Source organism: Stegodyphus dumicola, chromosome 3 (assembly GCF_044657685.1).
Source record: "Stegodyphus dumicola isolate Sdum_Otavi_A_Nest chromosome 3, ASM4465768v1".
Lineage (NCBI taxonomy): Eukaryota > Metazoa > Arthropoda > Arachnida > Araneae > Eresidae > Stegodyphus > Stegodyphus dumicola.
In genome coordinates this window covers 270,277,839-270,303,127 of record NC_140770.1, presented here as the reverse complement: position 1 = coordinate 270,303,127, position 25,289 = coordinate 270,277,839, and the positions used below count along the sequence as shown (strand labels likewise).

Genomic DNA, 25,289 nt, shown 5'->3' with positions numbered 1-25,289 from the left:
AAATGGATGCCCTAATAGCTTGAACGTTTGCAGGAATTACTGTAAAAATAACTGTAACATGAGAGAGTCGGGAATAATATGCTACTCGGCGCCGCGCTGCATCACACGAAGCAGTTCGCTAGGCTTACGATCGACAACTGTTCTCCAGCTACTAAGCGTCTAATTTCTTGTGGGACCATAACACATATTAGATTCATTTTCCGTTGGATATCATAACGCGAATTGTGTTTATATCCCTACACTATGAGCTTTTCTGATAGTCATTCGTACTTAAAATGACTTTTGAATGATACATTTCGATTTTTGTCATAGATGTACATTAATTCCAAATTTCATCAAAATCTGTCTGTTAGTTTTCCAGAAATTCGAGATAATATGCCAAAATTATCTTAATTTTGCACAGGAGTGTATTTCGCATTCGTAATTTCTTAATATTAAACATATGAATTCAAAGCTATAGTCTTATTTATAGAAAGCGTTTATGGTTGTACGTGATAAAATAGTCTTTTATATACTATATTGTAATGTTCCAACCTAGAATTTACAGCTAAATGTGCGAAACCTTAAGAACTGGTAAGCGAATCATCGCTTTAGTTCAGGAGACAGAAGCCCAAGAGGGTTGATTACCCTTTATTGATCAAAATAAAGTTCACAGTAGGTCCTAACTAAGCTGAAAAAATATAGCCGAAGCTATCAAAATTCTACAGGAGTTGGCCTCTTAACGCTAACTAAATGGCGAAGACCTGAAATACGGCCAAACGTAGTAATAACTTACAGAGAGTATAGCCAAAAGGCGAACGCGCGCTGGTCAGAATCTCTGGCTCTCTAACGAAGTCAGTGTAACTTCGACTTTAAATATCGTTCTTTCTTCATTTGCATTAAACCGCAATTCTGAAAACACATTCTGGCAGGAAATTTGTAAGCTGAAATTAGAAGTGACAAGAAAACGGCTTTAACTAAAAATTAACTAAGCTTAGGATAAACCGTACAATATAAACTTGCATTATTATAAATTCATTTTATATATAAATATACAATAAAACCTCTCATTGCGTTCACCTCTTAAAGATGAACATATAAAATAGGTAGCGTTTTGAAAATCAAAACTGGATAAGAAAATTAGAAATTTCCATTATTGATCTACTTTCAACTGACCACCTTTACAAAATGATCATCAACCATGAAAATATCGTTTAGAACAGTTTTACGGTGTATTGAGTTTACGGCCAAACAAATCTTTTATTATTAATGTATGAATTTTGTTTTTCAGATTCCAGTACAAATTTTTATGTGCCAGCCTCCAAAAATCTCCGACTGTTACCTTCCAATGTCTCATCTGTCTCCGACTTCTGTCTGGCACCCTTGCACGTCAAAGAAGGTGAAAATTCTCTTTTTTTATTAGTCGTTATATGAAAGACATTTTAATTGCCTTCTTAATACTTCACTGGATCATTTTATTTAAGACCTTAAATGTAGTTTGGGTTCCTGCTTGTCTGCATTTACTTTGCTATCTAATTTGCTCAAAGATTCTTATTTCACATGAACCACTTTAGCATTCAGAAGTATGGCGTTGCACTGAAAACATAATTTAAGATTTTTTTTTTTTTTTTTTTTTTTTTTTTTGTGCCACCATGATTTTTAGGATTCTGGAAGGAAACGGAAGTAAAAGGTTTTTAAAACTATCTCGCACATCTCTTTCAGTTATAAATAGAAAATTTCACTTACTTAAGTATGGATGACTTTGCATGTTCTGCTTGTGAAAATGTAGCAAAATCACTTATAAGGTAAAGTAACTTGTTCTGCCATTTTAATCACATGAACAATTTTCTAAATTTCCTTCAGTCCCATAGCTAAAGATTCACAGCATCATTAATAACAGATGTTGACACCACAAATTTGTCTAGTGAGCTATTATAAAAAGGTAAAGATCAGTAGTTTTTTAATCAAGAATTATAAGAAATAAAGGACATTTAAGGTCGTAAATAAAAGATTTTCCCAGTCGCTTATGAAAATTAGGAATGTCTCCAATAATTATGAAACAAATAATAATAAAAGAAGACAATAATATGTACAAAAATCTGAAAGCTCTCAGGTTTTACGTTACGCCCACAGAGGCATTTTTTAACGTTTTGTGTGATACATTTGGGTATTGAATATCATGTTATTTGCACTTAAAATCATAAAATTCAATTCAACAGCAGTATCGCAAAATAATTTTAAAATGAGCATATTTTTAGAATTTCCGATGCACAGTTTCGACAGTAGATAAAGGTGTTTATTTTTTGCTCGCTTTGAAATCGTTGAGTTTGTTAATCAAAAATTCTTTAATGTCTGACACAGTATGAAACACATAATAAATCAAATTCCAAATTAGGGCTTCAAGATGCCCAAACTCGGTGGAGGATTACGTCATTCAAAATTCGATAGCTCCGTGTACCGTTGTTTTCTCACAATGCGAGAAATATACATACATTTATGCAGATTCTTCGTTATTTAATTTCTTTAAATATAATACAGGGCGATAATATTTGGTAACAACAATTTGAAAAGTGATTCGCTGTTTAGAGTGAATCAACGCCAAATGCCAAAACGAAATTAATAGTTGCCGCCTGGGTCAGTTGCCATTTTAGGCTAATAAATAATATGGAATAATATTTTTAATTTCTAGAAGCTTATTTCAAATTGGTTCTGGAGACACGTGATAGATTACAATGAAAACTGACTCTGACGAGACTGTTTTCTCTGAATAAAAATGCACAGTGTTCGTCATAAAATTTGTCACGTTTTCATGCTATAACGCACGCTCACCTATATATATCTATATCTCTCTATACATTAAACTAGTAATATTATATCATAGAGCAAAATAAGTTCAAAACCCATAACCGAATATGGGCTGCAAAGCAACATTGATTCAGTGACAATATTTTAAAACATAAACATTGGATTCAAACTCATATTCACTACTGAAATAGTGTATTGGTAAAATTTTTTTCCTCAGTTGCTATATATCAAATTCATACGATATACATTGTGGTGTGTGAAAATATATCTATAGAGAGATTGCTTCTCGCTTTTGGGTTAAGATCAAAGTCTAGATATATAGGTATATGAGAATCTTCATTCATATTGGATAATTCTATTTGCTAATGAGTACCATGAAGAGCTCACCAAATATCCAATCCTGAAGTTGTTATGAGAAATGTAACACTTTATTTTGCTTTTTATTACTTGGTGTTGCTTCTTCTTTTACTTTGAAGTGTTACTTTTAATTTTGACGCTGTGTAGAGACATTAGGCTTTTCTGGAAGTAGGCAAGATTGAAAAGTATGCAACGCCTTCGCCGGGAATCGAACAGCGAACCTCTCAATTACGCTCTGAACGTGCAGACCACTGCACCACGAAGACTTGCTAAGAAGATGGAAGAAATACCTTACATACTCCCCGTTTTAAAGGGCAACTGTCATTTTTAGGGGACCCAGTCGCCAAATCCTGGGTGAGGAGAATCATCACCCAACACCCTTTCAGTTCGGGCGACACTGTAGAGACACTAGGTATCTCTTTGAAGCAGGAAAGATGAAAAATGAACAAGGTCTTCGCCGGGAATCAAACCGCGGACCTCTAGAATACCGGCCCAACGTGCAGACCACCCCACCACGAAGGCACGCTAGAAAGGCGGGAGAAATACATTATATACTCCCCCTTTTAAAGAACAACTGGGGTTTTTAAGGAACCCAATCGCCAAATCCTGGCTGAGGAGAATCATCATCCAACACTCTTTTAGTTCGGCCGCCACTGCAGAGACATTAGGTACTTTTTCGAAGCAGGCAAGATAAAAAATGAGCAAATACCTTTGCCGGGAATCGAACCACGGACCTCTGAAGTACGCGCCCAGCGTGCTGACCACTACACTACGAAGGCTCGGCAAGAAAGTGGGAGCTGCACTGAATACCTTACAGCCTTATACCTTATAGCTGCACTGTAGTATTTTGACTTACAGTGCGGCTATAAGGTATAAGGCTTCAGGAATTAATAAATATTTACGTATTAAATTTTACAAAGTCTCTTTTATTATTTATTGTCTTTTACTCAGCTTTTAGTTATATATTTAAGATTTTATAGGGTCTCCCTCAGTTTGGTTAAAGGAGATAAAGATTTGGCACAAATGTTGTAAAAAATATCTGTAATTGTAAAAATAATGAAATAGTGAATATTGGGAAGGATCTATATCTCCAGATACATTTCCTTCATGGGGTTAGTATTCTGAGAAATACAAAAGAAAAGCTTTTTTCAGAGCCAATAGACGGACAACTAAACTAAAAATATAAATTATATCATTAGCAAACACGGTATATAATGTTCGAAGCCCAACATGCCTGAAAAAATTAAGCTGCAAAAACAAAAATTAGGCAAATTAAAATAATTAATTTTTAATACTTTAAAAAATTACAATTTTTGAAACGCGAGCTTTTAAACAAAAATGCAACTGGTTTTTTGTTGTTTTTTTTATGAAGAAAGTAATTATCATCTGTAGAACTAAGTAATAAAAATCAGCGGGACATAATGAGGAAATATATAATTCATAAAAGAAACACACATAACTAAATTCATAGCATAAATTTTGAAAAAAATTCAGAAAAGCAAGCTTTGAAACAGATTTAAATTGTATTACATATTCGGGGGAGGGAAGAACAAATGTGAAAAGGATTCTTGCAAAACATGCAGTGAGATTAGAGCCTAAAAAACCATTGATAATGAAACTCAGAGAGAAAACGTAGCAACAGAACAGAAAAACAATTTTTAGTTGAAAAGGCACGAATAAAAAAGTCTTTATATCAGCTCAACTGTGAACCTAACCATGAAAAACGCTTCAAATTTAGAAAGCAGCACAACCATGAGCAAATCTTTTGCTTTCGAAAAGAGCAAAAGAACAGAGAAATTAGTGTAGTTTTGTTGGAAGTAGGAAGAAGTTTTCAAAACTGAAATAAGTTGAATTGTAAAAATATTAAGAAACTTGGGAATAGAAATTGTAAAAGAAAGAAAAAGGTTTGCATATTGCAGTTAATGGCAAATGGCAAAAGCCAAAGAAATAAAAAATAAATCTAACCTAAACTAATTTGAGCATGAATTTAAACTTGTAGAACTTAAATTTGCAAGGCAAGTAAATAGCTGCTAACATTGCAAAATACCTTTTCTAACCTAATTCTAGTTTATTTAATGATATATATCAATATGTTATTCATATTATACCTACCTATTATTGCTACTATATCTATATGTAGATTTCTTGAACTGTATAACTTAATAACAAGTGAAATGTTGTTTTCTTTCAGATTCAAATCTAGCTATTGACCTGCCAGAGGACACCGATCTATTGTCGCAGCTTAACGCATCTGAAACCTGTAAGACACCGGCATGCATCGAAGCAGGTGACATTTAGTTTGCCTTATTTGTAGTTCTCATAAAATATACAAAAGAAAAGTCGTCCTTCTTCCTGCGGACAGAAACATTTATTTCTGAAATAGTATTGAATTGGGACAAAAAAAAAAGAAAAAAAAAATGTAGCTAGATTTGTTATTTGTCGACCTTTTTTATTTCTTTTTCAAATTGCACATTGTTATGATTTTCGGTGACTGGAAAAATGCCCACAGGAAAAACGACCACAGGAATAATGCTCACAGGTATAAATTCTCACAGGAAAAAAGCCCACACAGAAAAAAGCTCACATGGAAAAATGCTCACTTAGAAATATGCCCACACGGAAAAAAGCTCGCGTAGATATATTCTGACCTACTTCAAACAGGCAATTAAATGTCTTCAAAAGTGTTTATATTACACTAGATTTAAATATTCTGGCATATCGGAATTCATATCTGAAATAATAAAGAGGAAGCTATAAAATGTGTTTTCAAAATTCAATTTAGTTTTTGTATCTAATTTTTTATGTATTCTTCTTTAATGACGAAACTAAACATTCGGAATTTTAGTTAATCTGTTGTTAGATAGATTATATAGTCTGTTTTAAAAGTCGCAAAACTTGGAGACCATTTGGTGACATTTTGGTCTGGTCCCTATACAAATGTAATTCGTAGTGTGATTCAATAAATGTAATTGATCTCTATATGTAAATGTAATTGTATCTGGCGCTCATATGCTTTCCAGTAATTTCGAGAAGTGGAAGGCAATGTAATGTAATGTATTATACGAATGTGCTGCAACCCTCCTGGCCGATAATAATTAGTCTCGTGGTTAACGCAGCACACGCAACACAGATTGAAACAAAAATGCAATTAAAGACATGAGATCAAAAATAGTACGAATAATTGTTCTATTGCCATTTGTTCATCAAACCCTTTGCAAATCTAAACTCTTTACTGCGGCAATAAATTCCTTTATGTATCTTGTTTTCCCTAACATGTCGCAATAATACGCAGTATTCGACGAAATCTCCTGCATTGCCTTTAGCACTACAAAAACTACAAAGATTATTATTTTGGAAATTAAATCTTTTCAGGTACTCTGGGAAGCACCAGTGTCCAGTAATAATTTGATTAGAAGTAGAAAGTACTAGAGATTTTTCGACAGCAGGGGAAAAAATTATACAAGACCGGGTCGATCGTGAATTGCTCGTCGACGTAGACTGCGTACTGTCTTTTTCTGTATATATAGTGTTATTATATCATTAGACGTAAAGAGGAAGTATAATATGGATTTAATAAAGAAACTATCATGTCAGGAAAGGAAATTAAGTAAACATTTATAGAAAACGCAAGACAACCGAATGAGTGTGAGTAACTAATGTAACGATACGGGGAAAAAGTGAAAACTGCAGTGATGAAACTTTCACAAACTGAATATGGCAAAAATATTTTATTTTAAAAGAAGGATGAAATAGAAGAAATGTTGTAGAACTTTGTAAATGCAGTTACTTGTAAATTCAATACTAAAATAGTTTTTTAAGTGAAAGTTGAAAGAAGGAGAAAACAGATTAAATTTTAGAAGCAACTTCGTATTTAGTGGTAGGTGACAAAAATAAGAATATACTTATTTCCAATTCCAGGAAGCAGAATAAAAATAGGAAAATTCTAATTATTTTCACTGCATAAATGATTCAAGAGGTCCGTGATCTTAGAGATTGCACAATCATAAAGAATTAATTAAGAATATCTCATAGGTATTTAATTGGTGAGAAAGAAAAAAAATAAGGTGCTTCAGTGTTTATCATTGAAACACTTTTTTTTTTTTTTTTTTTTTTTTTTTTTTTTTTTTTTTTTGTTTGTTTATCTTCATACATACGAAATAGAGCACTAAGGATTACCTTTGTGACTACCTGTTCAATTCTAACTGTGACTATCTTGTGAGACATGAGCATAATAGCAGATTTTCAGAGTTTGTCTCTAATAGCATACTGTCTCGCAATAATATAAATCATACATGCACAGAGAAAGAATTCGAAGGATCCAAGGCTCAAAATTAATGGATCAAGTAACACAAGATCAAATTGAAGTGAAAGAAAAAACATATGTTGCCTACCTATATAAAGATTTTCCTCCCATTCGGTTAACATACTGTTTTCAACATTAAAAAAAAAATCTTCTTTTGTGGGGCGATTAAAATGAACTAAAAACTCTATTGGCTGGCACCGTTTTAGGACAAGTTGAATTAGTGGTCAAATACGACGCTTGTTGTATGAGCATGTTTAAGAAATTATGAAACTCAGAAAAGGATTAGTATATTTGAAACAACATTCAAAATAAAATAATTACAATGAGTTCTAATTAAATTATCTCCGTTGTGAAAATAGCATAATGTTCTGAAACAAGCATTCGAAATAAATATTGTTCAATAGTTCTAGGTTTCATACCAGATTTAAATCACAAAAAAAACATGTGTTTCTAAAAGTTGTAAATGTGTGTTCTAATTCAGCCCTTATTTAAGATTTTTGTTATTTTTTTATTTTATTTTATTTATTTATAAGGTATTTCTTCCGCCTTCTTAGTATGTCTTCATGGTGTAATGGGCAGCACACTCGGCGCGTATTCGAGAGGTCTGTGGTTCGAGTCCCGGCGAGGGCATTGCTCATTTTTCATGTACCTCCTGCTTCAAAAATAATCTAATGTCTCTACATATTTTTTTTAATTGTACGAGATTGGAGATAATACACATATTGTAAAAGTCTCATCAGTATTGCCCTGTGTATTATCGGACTTAGGAATGCCTTTTGAACACGTATCTTGTTCTGTTCATAGCAGGAATTTTGCTATTAGTAACTGCAGTTATATCTTCAGAAATTGCACAAAGTACTTTTGGTGAGAAGTAAAGAATGTTTAGTTCAATTCATTTAATTTCTGCGCTGATATTTTCTGACTTCTCAAGTACTCTTAAAACTATATTTTCTCCCTCCTTCCAGCATGCCTTCGTGGTGTAACGGATAGAATACTAGGAGCGTATTTGAAAGGTTCAGGTTCGAGTCGCGGCGAGGGCATTGCACATTTATCACGTCTTTTGCTTCAAAAACATCCTCAGGACTCTACAGTGGCACCCGAACTAAAAGGTGGTGGATGATGATTTTGGCGATTAAGTACCCTAATACCCAGTCGCCCTTTAAAAGAGGGAGTGTATAAGGTATTTTCTCCCTCTTATCTGCATGCCTTTGTGGTATATCGGTAGGGCACTCGACGTGTATTCGAGAGGTCCAGGTTCGAGTCTCTACGAGGGCATTGCACATTTTTTACGTCTCCTGCTTCTTCAAAAAAGAACCCAATGACTCTACAAGACCACTCTGTGAAACTACATGGCAGATGAAAACTGAATCATAGCATTTAAATTCGCTTTATATACATTGTGATTTGGTACAATATTTTATTCATCTTAATAAAGTACTTCAGTAGGAAAACTTAGGTAGACAATGACAAGCTTATACTTAGGAAGACAGTCCTATACTTAGGAAGACAATGTACTAAATCTTATAAATATAACTCTATGTGGAAAGGAAGAATTTCGATCAAGTGGTTTTTAGAACGATAGAATAAAAGCAACTGACTTGATTATAACTTAGTGCTGTTCAATTCACTTATACCAGGCATAAAATTTTAAAACTTACGAACAATTTTATAACAGTATTATAGAATGTGCCCAAATAAGAATTTGGAAGACATTTTTCCAAATGTATCAGCACTACTGAGGATTTGCTTGTGCAACCAGTGTTTGCAATCTCAACAAAATGCAGTTTTTCAGTAGAGATGAAACGGTAAATAAAATATATGATCATCAATAAATAAAAGACGATTAAGAATTCTGCAATAAAAGAAGAAGACATCACAAATTCATTGGACACGGTACATAAAGCGTCTGGTGCTCAAAATGCGAGAAATATAAACATTTAAAAGAGTAATGTAGCAAAAATATTCCAAAGAAGAAAGAAGTTAAAAACATATATGGTGTAATTTTACGAAAAAAAAAAAAAAACTATGAGGATTCTAGAGAACTTTTTTTAAAGGTGATAAATTGTAATGTGAGAAATAAATCAGAGTACTTACTTTAAAGTAAACGTTTATAGCGTTTGGTCAGTAATGCATATAATACCATTAAAAGAGTTGAAATTCATTTAATAAAATTAATTCTTTTTAACATGATGAAATTTAGACGTATCTTTATTTCTGCTGAGTTTTGTTCAAGATGAACTCACTGAATCGCATGCAAATCATGTTAAAAATAACACTTCATTTATGAAAATTCGTGTTTGCCATAAACACTACTGAACTGTTTTAAATAGTCAATTCAGTGACAAAAATAACAGGTAACACTCGGAAAGTAACTAGCAAACATATTTAAAAATTACAATGCTATTTTATCATGAACTTTAATTTATTTACCTTAAAGTCATTTAATATTAATAAGTATTAGTTATATAATGTTAATTAAATGTGCATCAAAATGTTACAGCTTAATGATATATGATCAGATGTGATGAAATTTCATTGAATATATTTCTATAATATCAAGTTTCCCATCACAGCATTATGTTTATTGTTTAAAAATTGTGTATATTTCTCGAAGACTGTGCATTTCTCTGTTGTTGAAATCAAAATTTCAGATTCACCGAAATTTTAAAATTTTAAATAACAATTAACAGTAAAGACTGAAATTATTCTTACGCAATAATGAATTTTCATTTTAATGAATTTTTTAATCATTGTAAGTGTGTGAACTCATTGTAAGTGTGTGAGGATGTGGTATATGAGTGAAAGAGGCATGGAGCGCTGTGAACGATGATGGAATATAAAAATAACAAAACACCAAACATTTATTTTTTTAATTTATTGTAATTTATTCTTTAAAATTATATATATCACGAAGTATGACAATATCACTAAAAAACAATATTAAGCCCTTAATGCAATAGAGTGTACAATATTTTTTGTTAGCCCATCTTTAGCTAACACAAACAAACTGAATGGTTTGCCCACTCGAGAGCATGCCCGTGTGAAAAACATGGTGTGCTCAAATCTAAACCACAAACAGCCATCGTTTGGCCTTGAGACTTATTAATAGTCATTGCAAATGCCAATCTAATAGGAAATTGAAGAAGTTTAAATTGAATTGGCACATCTGTGGGTATAATAGGGATTCGTGGTAGTAATATATTTTCGCCTCGGAACTTTCCATTTAGAATGCTGGCTTCGACAATGTTTCTCATTAATTTTTAATGACTAATCGCGTGCCGTTGCGCAGCCGTTGTGGGTTTAAATTACGAAGCAAACTTCAGTTGTAAATTATGCGGTGGCATGCCTGGCAAATCCAATGAGTTCAAAAACTCTGTTGGATAATTCACAGCTTCGTTGGCATCGCAAACTGTATCAATAGATTTGTATGACACCAAGTCCCCTGGCAATAACTGTTGTATTTTGAGATTCAAATCGTTGACGTCCACATTTTTTGCTGCTAAAATTGCTCTTTCTGCCAGCCACCCATGATTAATGTATTGTGTGCGTACATCGGGAAATATCTGGGCAATGAGAACATCTTGCGAATTAATGATTGTGCAGAAATCGGTCGGTAATTTTATGCATCCAGTTTCATCTATAGTAACTTTTCCATCCGCGATATCTAACAGTTGTTTTGGGAATGTTTCAGCGGATGGATCTTGAAGCATTTAAAGGCGCATATTTACTTTCAGTTGCACTTTTTCAACATGATCCACAGTGGCGATGATTTTAATCAAGCGTTGATCTATTAGGTGCCTCCATAATAAAGAGACCACCACATCCGGCCTTGTATAGATTAATGGACGAGGTTACATATGTAATTGTTCACAATCTGCCATTGGAAAAAAAATTCATCAGGACGGATTTTGTCGATTAACCAAACCAAAATGTGTGCATGAGGTAATCCTCACTTTTGCCATTCAACCGAATACTTACAGCAACGTGTGGGACCGAATACATGTAATTTTGTAATGAAACTTATTAAAGACTTTAATTTTTGTCTGAACACACGTGCTGTAATGTCATGACAATGTATTGCATATTGGCCATGAAATAGCAAAGATGTAATCTCCGGCCATTTTGGATTACACGTGAACGTGATAAATAAACGCAGTCGTCTATATTCGCGCACGAAAGTCAGAGCATCCTGTATATATTCTTGCATATGACGTGGACTCCCTATGTACGATGATGGTAGAGTGACAGAGTTACCAATTTAGGCGGCGTCGGCGTTGTTGACAATAGCGTCTCGCAGGTGAATGTATTCTTCCGCACGCAGTTTTTGTTGATATATCGCAAGTATCGTAGTCGTTCGCTCTCTATCTTGATGTACATATCGACCATGAATTTTTCACAAAGCTCACGATATCGTAGAATAACGTTGTCTTGACCGCGTCTTATCATCAACCTATACGCATAATAATCCTTCGAGCTAACGTTCTTGTTTGGTTCGGCTCCTGTAATAATATATTCATAAATATTAATTCAAATTAATTAAGATTAATAAATTAAGTTTCTTGTTAAATGAGTAATGATTAAGTTCATAATGAATGAAGTACCTGTTACGGGATCTCGTTGTTTAATATTTATGCAATATCCGTCTTGTCCCTTCCAGAACATTAGCGGATGTTGAAGAGCGTCATATGAACGGTGTGTATCAGCAATGTACTGGAGATTATTATTTCTTCTGCGAATCACGATTTCTCGTGTAGCTGTACGATCGCCAACCATGATTCCAGCAACGTCATCAACAACAGGTGCATTTAATCTCGGAATGTGCTTTCCAGCTGGTGTTTTATCAGGATTGATGACAATAGCTGATTATCACTTTGTAATTTGTGCATGCGTGATTTGAATATTTTCAACAATTCATTGTGCTCATTCAATAGAGCGTCCAGCTCGCCGACGATGCGTCTGGCAAAATGTGAATTGAGGTTATTGTAGCCACAACGTGCATCCACGCGATTGGAAAGTGCGCTTCCGGAATCCTCTACGCCCATAAAGTAGATTTGTAAAAATTTATGTGGTTCGTTTGCCATTGGCAGCAATGAACCCACTTTGTGATAAATTTGCTCTTTGATTTTGAATATTGAATTGAATTGTTGACCATTTGCAACATTATTTTAAACTATTTCTGTTGCTCCGAACAATGTCATTTGGAAAGATGAATTGAATATTCGAATTGACTTCAAGAACAGGTTAGAATCTGGATCCGTGCCGATAAGTAAACCGTTCAATGGTTCAGGTGGTGTATCAATTTCAGGCAGTTGCACCTTTCCTGACGTGCAACACATCCCGGCTGGCTCATTTTTAAATTTAAAAACATTACAATGCGGGCATTCCTTGTCCATAGCGCCAATTACCACTTTTGAATGAGCTTAATATTGAATATTGGGGTCATACTGGAATGCTAGTCGCAGGATGAAACAGATGTAAATGCTCTATGTACCTTTTGGCGTTCTTGGTCATTTGCTCTGCGTCTGTTAACTATGAAACGGCGTCCTTGTCTTTGTTCTAATCTCCTCTTTGTCCCTTTCGTTCAGCTCGTACATCTTCTGATTTTGCTTGACGCAATTATGCCATGCTCACACGCACATCAGTATTATCTTGCTGGATTTGTTCTTCTGTTCTTTGGGCTCTTCTTTTTCGCATGTCTGCAGCTCTACTTGTTTGACGGCTCAAATTAGTCCCTTTGCATCTTGTTGGCATTGTTCACTGTACAAAACACATATAAATAGAACAAACTGAATTACTTAATGATGAAAAACAGAATAGTAATAATGTATTTTTTCTTTGATATATACTATATTTTAGTTTTCGCAATATTTCTCTTTGTCACGTGTTGAGTACTTTTGAGGTTATATGAAATCACTTAATTAACTAAACGTGAGAACTAAGGAATAAATAATTATAGCCCTGCAAATTAATATTAAATTTACTTGAGAATATAATTAAAATGAAAACTTAATTATAATAAATTCATTAAAATGAATATAATTAAAATTAATATGATTAAAGAATATAATGGCCGAAAACTGTGTAGGGGGTGAGAGAAGGTTTATTGTGTGAGCGAGACAGGAGAGCGGCTTCGGTCTCATTCTTACTCCGGCCGTTTACTGGGTGAGAAGTGATACCGGTAGACGCCTGGTGGGGATAACTGATCAAGTGATAATTGATCAGTTACCTACCAGGGTTAAAAATTATTAAATTATTAATATCGCTATTAAGAAATAGGTTTGGTGGTAGAAGTGTGAAAATTTAGGTTATATGTATTTTTTAATGCCACATCATAAAAAAATAAATAAAAAATTGAGGGGTGGACCACCCTTATCACTTAGGGGTTTGAAAAATAAATTACGACCGATTCTCAGACCTACCGAATATACATATAAAATTTCATAAAAATCGGTCAAGTCGTTTCGGAGGAGTATTGTTACAAACACTGTGGCACGAGAATTTTATATATTAGATGTAGTCCGAATAAACAATTAAAAAGAACTTCAAATATTTAGAACCGTTTTTCTATGTATTTTTAACAATAACAACGGTAAAGAAAAAACTGGTAACTATGGTAACACATTGCCACTGCGCAGATAGTCTCGCAGACGATTTTCACAGACGATGTGTTAGCGTCGCAGAACAAATACAAAAATATTAAACAATGTTAATCAAATATAAAGCAAAGTGTGACAACTTAAGTTCAATTATATATATGATCAGGTCTGATGAAATTTTATTGAATAAATTTCTATGGTATAAAGTTTTACATCATAGTATTATGTTTCTTGTTTAAAAATTATGTGTGTTTCTCAAAGACTGTACATTTCTCTGTTGTCGAAATCAAAATTTTAAAATTTTAAATAACAATTAAAGACTGAAATTATCCTTACGCAATAATGTATTTTCTTTTCCTTTGCAGCTGCCAACATCCTATCCAATATAGATGAAACTGTGAAACCTTGCGATGATTTCTATCAATTCGCTTGTGGTGGTTGGATGAAAAGATATGTCAATGATTTTATGTCTCTACAAGAATTGGGTTATGTAAGCAGAAAAAAAATGAGAGGTGAGAAAATGTACCTCAGTTTCTATAGAATAAGTTCATTGTAACGGAGATCGATAACCTTGGTAAAAAAAGCGATTTATCAAAATGTGCATCATTTCAACCGTTTGCGAAAATTGAGAATTATAACTTCTTTTTCCCTTTAAAGGGATGAGCTTTATTTAAGGATTAAAACTAAACGGATTAATTGTGAATATAGGTAAGCTTGCCGCATATGTTTATGCATACTAGGTATAGCATTCACTTTTAGCAAGACATTTTTGGAGGGATTCTTTTTCCTAACAAATCAGCACTTGAATTTTATGCGGGAGATCTCATTTCAAAACTAATTTCATTTGACACATCAACTGTACACTGCGAAAAAAAAAAAAGGACAGTTCGATATCTACCGTTCTACTAGGCCGATTGACGAAATTCAACTTGCGTTTTTCATGTCTCGAAAGCTCCACTTAGGATATGTATTAGATTTATATATAGCATTTTTCTAATCTAGGTATTTTGATACAAAATCGGACCTTTTCTGAAATAACATACCATTTTTTTTCTATATTTCGATTCTACGACTCAAGTTATGCCAAACTACCAAGTTTTGTAAAAGTCGCACGAGTAGTTTTTAAAAACTTACCTCTCAAAATTTTAGTTCCTCAATGCTAATTGAGTTTGGTTTATATTTATTAATCTATCTTTTTTATTAAACTTATTTGATTCTTTCTTCCACATTTAGAAATTTAGGTTCATTCCAAATAAAATTTACCCATTTTTCATGGTTTGTTTTTAAAATTTGTATTTTTAAATAAGTTTTATAAATTTTGCAAAACATTTTTTTAATTATAATCTATAAAATTTTACCCTGATCTTAAAGTAGACGTATTTCTAAGCATACCTGCAAAACATTACAATTTTTATTCAAAATTCCCGAAGATATAAGTGAATATATTGGCCCATTTTGAAATTTAGCATATTTGTTGAAAGTGAGGTTTAGACACTTTGATAAAATTATTTGGAAGTTGAAGCTAAGTGACTTTTTCTCCTCTCATGCAAAAAGGTGAGAACGAGGTGCCTTTTTTTCCGCTCCGGCATAATGGAAGGGAAAGGAAAATGGGTTGCTACATGTTAAGAAGTTTTCCAAGTGAATTACTCTTGGCGCAAGGCTGAAAAAATCTCGCCAAGATAAATTTTTGAATTTCTCCGTAAATTTCGCACCACATTTTACAAAATTTAATATCTGGGCATAATTTGAGTCATAGAATCGAAATATGGAAAAAATTGGTATGTTATTTCAGAAAAAGTCCGATTTTATGTCAAAATACCTATGTTAGAACAATTCTATATGTAAATCTAATATATATCCTAAGTTGCTCTTTCAAGACATGAAAAACTGAATTTAAATTTTGTTAATCGGCCCAGTAGAACGGGAGATATAGAACCGTCCCATTGTTTTTTTCGCAGTGTACATGCATGTATCCAATGAGAAATCGTTCGTAAATGAAGAATGCTGTGTAAATAATTCGAAATAACTTTGAAAGACGACTTAACACACTATAGTGTTAGAAAAAGAGACGACTCAATTACTCATGTCTTTCTCTCTCTCTCTGTATCTTTTTTTTTTTTTTTTTTTTTGTATGTATGTGTGTGTAAAAAGGGTAGACTACTTTCTGATTTTTATTATTTTACATTGAAACCTAAATTCATAAATTCATTTCGTCCTAAAGATCGTTCTTTAATCGAAATGTTAGTAAACCGAAACCGTTTTCTTCAGAGGAATTAATGTAAAATGGATTAATTCGGTCCTGAACCACAGATGATTTCATTCTGAAATTTTACAACAGTACTGTAACTCCAAACCGATGGAAATCGTTAAATAATAATAAACTATAAATAAATAAATAAACACAATTTTAAAACAAATCGATGAAAACTTAATTTGCTATTAGTCTACTTGTACAAAGAAATTGCACGAGGAAGACAGCATAGTTGGAAACTATAAGGATGTTATCGTTTAATTGCGAAATTTTCCTGCTATAACTCTTTCTAGGGAACATCTTCTTTCATATTTTCTTTTTCTCTACGAACCCCTTGACTCTAGTTGATTCTCCCTCAAAATTTGTCCAATGTGAGATGAAAATACTTTTTATAGCCTTTTGAAAGTTGCACTTTAAGTCTTGGAGCTAAATTGCATTGATCATATTGGAACCTGAATTTATTAAATATAGGAAATTTATTTAGGAACATTATTCAACTAAGTATTATGAACTTTGTTTTTTTAAAGGTTTCGATGAAAAAAAACCTTTTCATTTTTTCTCTTCCTGGCTATATAATTTTATTTTTGCATTGTTATCTTCATTTCTTTCCATGCTTTATATTGTATTTATGTTACCACCCTCCAACAATATGCTTTTCGTTGCCCTTTACCAACTGCAGAAATCTTCGTAAATGCAGGAAATATATCATGTTTATGAAAAGTGAGCTATAAATAGATAACTTTTATGAAAATAAATGTAATTTACATTTTCATCATTCAAATAATACAAGTTTGTTTAAACAAAAAGGCGCTTGGACATTGGATTAAAAAATATAAGCTGAAAATAATTTACTTTTACCAAATAGAAAGAAAAATGTCGAGATTGAAAGGAAGCTTGGTATTCAGCAAAAAATGTCTGCATATATTCAATTATAATTTATGTAAATTGAATTTTAATATACAATTAGCTTGTAGTTTGTTTCTGTCATTTAAGTAATTTACTAAGAAGTTTACCAATAGTCAAAAGAAAAAACTGTGGAAACACTACTAGCTGAACTCGACAAAACCCCTCAAACGGGCTAGTTGTTCGCACGTTTTCATGGTTTCCTTTATCAGTAATGCCAGTTTGCCTTAAAAATCTACTCTCCGAAAGCATTTACTTAGGCAGATACTCAGTGTGCTGATAAATCCAAATCAAATCTTTTTTTTTTTTCGTAGAATTAACTAATTTGCAGCTGGTTAGCAGCCGAACAATGCGCTTGAGGTCTTTCAACGTTGAAAGTAATAATTGTTGCATAACCCCAAGCTTCTTAGAATTATGCTTAAATTTCACTTTAGAATGTTAATATAATTTCAACTGGTCGTCTAATAGTCAATTTTGTTAGACAAGGCTTGCTACCCTAGTATACTTTTAAGGGGTGTAAAAAAAAGAGATTATACCGGTACATATTTCTCGTTCCTCTTATCTGCAGGATTGCTTTTCTAAGACAATTTTTTAAAACGTTCCCTTTTAATACATTTAATAATTTCTATTGATCATTTTGAGAGTTTCCATTAAGAAGACGAAAATAAATGCAATTGCATTTAAATGAGCATTATTTGTTTTAATTTCCAGTTATCTTTGAAAAGAAATTAAACGGAGACCAACGTGAATTCGTTCGGCAGATGAAAGTATTTTACGACACCTGCATGAATCAAAGTAAGTTCTCATCAGTTTTTATGCGTGAAATACGATGGAAATATTTTCTTAGTGTTAAGTTATAATTAAGTTATAAATCATTTCAACAGAAGTATAAAAAATACGTAATTAGATATTTTTACAAAAATAATATGATATTTGAAATATATATTACTTTTTTAAACTTTTGTCATTTCGTTATTTTTACGCCCTTGTACGAAGTAAAAGAAGTATTTTAATCGCGAAGACTTCAGTGGCAATGTATATTATGACCGTTCTCGAATCCATTTTGGCTAATTTTTTCCTAATGTCTGTACTTATAGACAGAATAAAAGACACTTAATTCCCAAACGGATTGTAAAATGGATTTAAAATGGGTTTCCTCGTAACGTTTGTACATACGCATGTACTACGTATCTCGCACAACTCATAAAAGGTTAGCTATAGAACGTTGAAATTTTCTGTATGAGACTGTTATAACATCTAGTTAAGCAGTTGCTTTTTTTATTGTAATCGGCAATATGAACAGTAAAAGTCCTTTTCCGGCATTTATTTTCGTATTCATTGGTCGTAATAATACTTTCAATTCGGAAGTATTTTAAAAGACAAAAATATTCAAGTTTTGGCAATTTCAAATTAAAGAAACATTATTTTTTACAAATAATAAAATCTAACTTTTCAAGCAATCTCCCGGTTCCTATATTGATATTTGGGAAAATTTTATACTCCTTTTGAAAATTTAAAATTGTAACAAGTTTGACTCCCGTACGATAAAAATTGACCGGGATATTTAAGTTCAAAATTTACAATTTTTCATTGCTTTTCAATTTGCTTGAGGGTAATTAAATTTAGAATAATTCGAGGAAATAAGTTTAATAGCAGTACAGCAACAAATTGTGTATAATAATAGGCTTACAAGGAAGTCATGTATGGTGGTCACATCAGATTTTTTAATAAATTGAGCTAAGCCGCTCTTTCGAAGCTAACGAAAGATCTAAAGATTCTTATTTTAGTTCGGATTCCTATCTCAAAGTCAGCCAAAAGTCTGGTTTCAGAGGCGTTTGTCCGGATGTACTTGACCTTCTAAGTTTGTCCTAATGTGCAACAAGAATACGAGCTTTTTACTTATAAGCAAACTCTGAAGTCAGTCCTCTCCTAACTTTTCCTAAGTTTCTACTTCTTGTTTCCCGCATTATGAAAAAGAGCGCCTACAGCCATCAAATTTTAAATAACTTAATTCTTCACAACAATATGAGCACCCGGAAGCCAGAATCTTGAATTTTGAATTTGTTTTATTATCTGTTTTGTGTTTTTTTAAAATTCAACGAATTTTTTATTAAGAAACTCAAAGTTTTCAAAGCAAGCAGTGGCAGCGGCTCTGTGCGGAATAAAATATTTTTATTTCTAACGCACTAAACTGTCTATCGGAAATTCTAAAGATATGCTGAATATTTTTAGCCCAAAGGAGCGTAGTCCAATTGTTCTCGAAACTTCTATGTATGCGTAAATGAAAAAAAAACTGCCCCTTTGGGAGTAGTGTAAAATCTGAAAGCTTTCAAATTTTTTAAAAATTTCTGTTAATTCTTTTTGGTATTTCCAATTCCAGTATTTTGGAAAATTGGGTATGTCCATAGATTCTTCAACAAAGTAATATCTGAATATGCCCAGTCCATTCTGGCACTGGAATATGACCCCCTTTTGTACACAACAACATGGCGTGGAACTGAATCGTTTTTTAAATGTAAATGTTTATATGACTGGAATATGACCACATTTTGTACACAACAACATGGCGTGGAACTGAATCGTTTTCGAAATGCAAATGTTTTATTATCTTGGTAAAAACCTGCCGCATAAGCGTTCATTTTAGGCTCAACAATGCATTTATGAATATCTGGGTACCTCAAAAATTCTGCCCACAGCCTTTGATCACATAAAACCAAAGATCGTAATATTATTTGGGTGTTTCACGGTAGAAGTAATTTAACCAGGATGCAAATCTTCCCCAGTTTTTATCTTTATATATTTTATGTCATTACTAGCAACCACCAGATTTTAATCTCATTTACTTCAAATGAAACTATCTAGTTAACATGAATTTGAGCCTAAACAAAGATTATTTCACCCTCTATTGAGAAATTAAAATTGGCAATTCTCAGCGAATCATGTCCTTTAGGACAAAGTTCTAGAGTCTGTTTCGAACAGCGCTTGCCTCATACTCTATTGCGGCATTTCTTCTTGTGTATATCCAGATGATTTCCTTCTGTCACCTAAGTATAGTTTCTTAATTCTTCCGTCATAACTTTAGATAATGTATAATATTTTGTAGAAGTGCGTCTTTGTTGTGCTTTTGGCTATGTACTTTTTTACCTTCATCAGTCTGGTTATGTAGGAATGCACCTCTTTAAATATCCAGAAATTCCAACTTAATTTAAATTTTCAATAATTGTATTTATTACACATCGTAGTCTTGTTCAGTTCAGCACTATTTTACATCTCTTTCTTGGTAACCAGTCAACACTTTGAGCCCTTTTTACTTCCTTATAGGAAACGAAAAAAAAAATATGATACTGGAAAAATTCCGGGTATCATATTTCAACGCGAATATCCATTTTGACCGATATAGAATGCAATTTAAAGATATTTTTGGGTGACATCTGTACGTAAGGACAGAATAAAGGAATCTTATTCTCGAGAAAAGTTATCAAACTTACTCAAAAGAAATGTTTTCCTTGACGTCTCTACGTACGTACTTAAGTATGTATCTATTTCGCATAACTCAAAAACGAGTGGCCTTAGAACATTAAACGTTAAAATTTTGCATACAGGACTGCTATAATATGTAGTTGTGCACCACCTATTTTGGTTGCAATCGGCCTCGTCCCAAAAGTATATAAATACATGTAATATTTTATATATATTTTTATATATTTATAATTTAGGAAGAGAGCACCAAAATTAGAATGTTAATTTTGATGTCGCTAGTTATTCTTAAAACAGCTATCTTATTTTTTTTATATCTTACATATATATATATATATAAATGTTATGATTTCGAAGTATAATAACAAAATACGATAGCTGCTTTAAAAAATAATTGGAGACCTCAGAATTAATATTCTAGATTTGCTGATTTTTAAAATTCATCTGTTCTCTCAAATTCGAGATCTTTCTATGTAACGTTACTAGAAAAGGCAACTAAAACTAATATTAACTAATCACAGACTAGCTCTACTTATACATTAGATTTAGTTCAAATACCTGGCGAGTTAATTGCGTTATTCTTCCCTTCCCTAACTGCTGCTCTGTCAACATCGCGTCACTTTACCTTTACTTAACTGCCTTCATCATTTCCTGTTAAAAGCCAATGAGCGCTTTATATTTGCTTATCATATTTAATTATGATTGAATAAGTGTCTGCTCAAGTAATTTGGATATTTGGATATGAAAATAGACTGGTGATTTGTCGAAATTTAATTTTGTTGCCTTCATCTATATGCCTTAACTACAGCCATGACGGACATCGGAAGTAATTAAGAGTTGTAGCTTTCGACTATACTTCGAAATCATAAGTAAAATTGTTGGGAGTTCATTGGAGTATTCACCGTACTAAATAGTTATCCTGTGTCGACTTTTATTAACCTTTTACTTTATGTTTATGAATATATGTACGCAACTATATGTTTTAACGAATACTTACTTGGGTGGCTTAACGGAACTTCAGGGATATTTAAAACATCGAGTATAACGTCCTCTAGAGCTTAACCGCTAAACGTGTGGCCAGGCAATCTACGATAAATTTGTTTTTTGTTTCGTTTCATTTTCCTAACTCCAAGTATCTCAAATACGAACTGGACATCGTTATAGGTATCAAACGAAAAATTCTTTGCCTTTAAATATAAAGATTTCAGTCTCTCCGTTCGGCCAAGCATTTAAGCTTTAAGTTAGAAACCCGCCCATTGGCATCAGAAGACTTCTGAAACGAAATATGATAATTTATGTTTGAAATTGAAATGTGTTCTGTCTAAATCATTGTTTAAAATGTAAATTTTTGCCCTCTGAAATTTTAATTTAGAGTTCATACGACTTTAAAAAAGGAGTTTAGGTAATACGAACTATTCAAGGCAGGGAAATGGCAGAACATTGTTAACTGCAGAGCTCGTGAGTTCTGAAGGAAAAATTTATTTACTGTTTAGTAATAAAATTATATCGAAAAAAAGAGCATTTGCTTCGGTTTTTACACATTGAATATTTTCTGTTGATAGAAAACATCCCCAGAGCAGGTGTAAAATTGCTAAAGAAAGTTCTGAAGGATCTCGGTGGTTGGCCAATAATCAAAGGGGAAAAATGGAATTCTAGCTCCTTCGACTGGATTGATGCTGTCGGTAGAATAAGTCAATTAAAAGCCAATCTTTATTTCTTTGTGACCTTATCTGTCGTTGTGGATCCTAGAAACAATTCGTTTCAAATCATAAAGGTAAGTGTATGGATTAGAAATAGCGCCTTTCGTGTACACATGCCGAAGATTTCATTCTAAATTTATATTTTTACTAGAGAAAAAGGTAACTGTAAACTTTAAATATGCCTATTTTTAGAGATGCTTTGAAATGCTTCGACATAAAAGATAAGACATAATTAGGCATATTCAGAAGATTAGTAAGATTAAAAATAATTAAATAAAATTTGCTTTGTTATATTTGGAGCCAATTTCTTATAGAAAAAGCACCTACTCACAAATTTTATATATTACTAGCAGGGTAATGCTATGTATAGAAGCTTAAATCAATGCTAAATCAGGTTCTACTGTAATGACAGATTTATCGCTTCAGTCTGAATTAAGAAAGCAAAGTTATACAAATTAAAATAACCTTTTTATTAAACTTCTTAAATTAATAGAAGACATCACTTGTGCTGCAAAATATATAACCCTGCTATTAGGCGGTATTTAAAATGACTTAAGATGAAGTTAAATTAAAATAACGTAGTCTGAGACTACTCTCAAAATAATCTATTTATACTGGATGAAGTAATTAGAGGCGCGCATTTAACTTGGCTAGCAAAATGGCTTAGACCGAGTAAATTTTGGAATAGCTGGGGATAATACATAACTACAATGCAAGGCTGCGAAAAACGTTCACTTTAAAGCATTCAAACCCTCAGGTTAAATAATAATCTGCATTCTGGTGAGGACTACGGAAAGTCATAGCAAAGTTTCAAATTATAATGACTGGTTTATTAACATAAAATCCTACATGCTAAATAGGTACATATTTAAGTATGTTGAGTCAATTGCACAAGTACATCAAACTTCGCAGGAACGCATGTTATTTTTCTTCTCCTTTTTAACAGAGAATAATATTCTTGAGTGCCATAGGTAAACACCAGGGATCTCCTTAAATTATACCGTAAATAAATAGGTAATATGAACAAGATAACTTGAATCTTGACTTAAGAAAATATTTACCGCAGAAAATGTATATAAAACTGCTGCAACTGTGCATCAAGCTACATTTCCTTCTCAAGAGGTCAATCATGATTCAGCCTAATACTAAAAATATGTAACAATATAGAAACAGTCAAGAAGACTGGTTCTAAAGAAAGTTAGCCTAACCTACCTCAGTTAACATTACATATGAAAACAAAATCATAGAGGATAAAGGTTTCAAAAATAAACTGGTTAAAATTAAGAGATGTCATTTTTCCTAAGTTTTAATATCCATACCAAGTAGATAAGTATTAGCGATTTTATTTCAATGTCAATATCAATGTAAAGAAGCATATTCATAGTTTTTGAATATCTGGGTATCAATAAGTACTTCAGTGACTTAAAATCAATTAACTGAACAATTCTCATTTATAGTTGAGTCCCATTTAGCATCTGGAAAAAAAAGTCTGAGAAGCACATTGAAAGTTATTGTAAAGGTATACCCCAAATCAGAAAGAAAAAAAAAAAGTCCACTTTTACAGAGTCGAAGAAACTAGGTAAACACACAATATTTTTAAAGCTGGATAAAGATTTCAGACAAATAGTCTCTGAATAGACAGTGATTGATAGACTTGAAAAAAATTACAAATGATTTCCTCAGATTTACAATGTATGATTTTAATGATTATAATATAAAGTTATTCCAAATTAAAATTAGACCAGTGACAAAAATAACTGTGTGTGTGTGTGTATTTAATTATGGCAAAGCACACTAGGGCTATCTGCCTGAGGGGAGGGATGCCTTTCGTGGAGGACTTTCTAAGGGAAACTGGCTCGTATACACGTTACACATGGGGAAAACCACGAAAACGCCCATGCAGCCAGCCCGTTCGCGGGATTCGAACCTCGGACCGAACTACCAGTGTTCAGCGTCTTTACCGCTCGGCCGCTGGTGGGCCAAAAATAACTGAAAAGTATGAAAAGTGGTAAATCACATATGAATGTAATCGATATAAATGTTTTTTATCAAAATACTTTTAAATTAATTTTAAAAATAAAAAATAAAAGTCGCATTCATTATTGTTAAAATAGTTTTTCTACAAGTAGCACATATAATTGCAATTAAAATAAAATCTTTGTAGATTTTAAACAAATCTCTTAAGAATTTCTTACTCAAATATTTAAAGGAAAAGACATTGACTGCAATTCGTGGTTAAATCACATGTGTGCCGCATACAGTAATGCTATGCTCAATCCATTGGATGAGATATTGCGTCCTTCGTGGGATAACTGCGGATTTAAGGATTTTTATTCAAACGAGAAAGAAACGTCTTGTTAAAATATTCTTGTTTTCAGTATTTCCGAAGGTAAAAAGAAAAAACAATAATAATCTAACAAACATGAAATCTATTACATTACTTTGAATAAAAACTGTCTTGCATGCAAAACGGCTTTACATATTGTTACGAATTTGGTATTTAAAAAGCTAATGTTAGTTTAATTATAAATTAAATGGTTTTATTTCTCGCGCAGTGCAGCGCGTGACGAATATTAAAAGAAAGCTAAGCCGGAAAATTGAAAATACAAGAGCGCGTGCATTAAATAAATAAATATCTCTTTTTGATTTCGAGAAAGTACTGGAAAATTCTAGCGCGTGATTTTAAAATCATATAAAAGGAGGAAAACATCTCAGTTTGTGGTTGTTGCTTAGTTTGTTGTTGTTTAGAAAACTGCTGTTGTTGATTATAGCGAATTCGCGGATTAGCGTTCTTTAGCTGTTATGAATTACGTTCTATTGTACATTTGAGTAGTTAAAAGATAACTACTGTGAGATATTGTAATACTGCATGATAATTTGAGAAAATTTAAGCATTTTTGTTGTGATAATAATAAATT

At 32.5% G+C, this 25,289-nt stretch overlaps 1 protein-coding gene across 2 annotated transcripts in view; it reads left to right on the top strand.

Moving 5' to 3' along the window:
• The window catches only part of LOC118188863 (neprilysin-2-like), a 119,844-nt gene that overhangs the window by 17,461 nt on the left and 77,094 nt on the right, over nucleotides 1-25,289 (top strand). For both annotated transcript variants that reach the window (XM_085812404.1, XM_085812403.1), the window contains exons 2-6: nucleotides 1,271-1,378; nucleotides 5,333-5,428; nucleotides 14,406-14,552; nucleotides 17,906-17,989; nucleotides 22,234-22,445. In XM_085812404.1, the coding sequence (XP_085668530.1) occupies nucleotides 14,483-14,552; nucleotides 17,906-17,989; nucleotides 22,234-22,445 (366 nt within the window). In that variant the 5' untranslated portion in view covers nucleotides 1,271-1,378; nucleotides 5,333-5,428; nucleotides 14,406-14,482. The remainder of the gene's footprint in view (nucleotides 1-1,270; nucleotides 1,379-5,332; nucleotides 5,429-14,405; nucleotides 14,553-17,905; nucleotides 17,990-22,233; nucleotides 22,446-25,289) is intronic.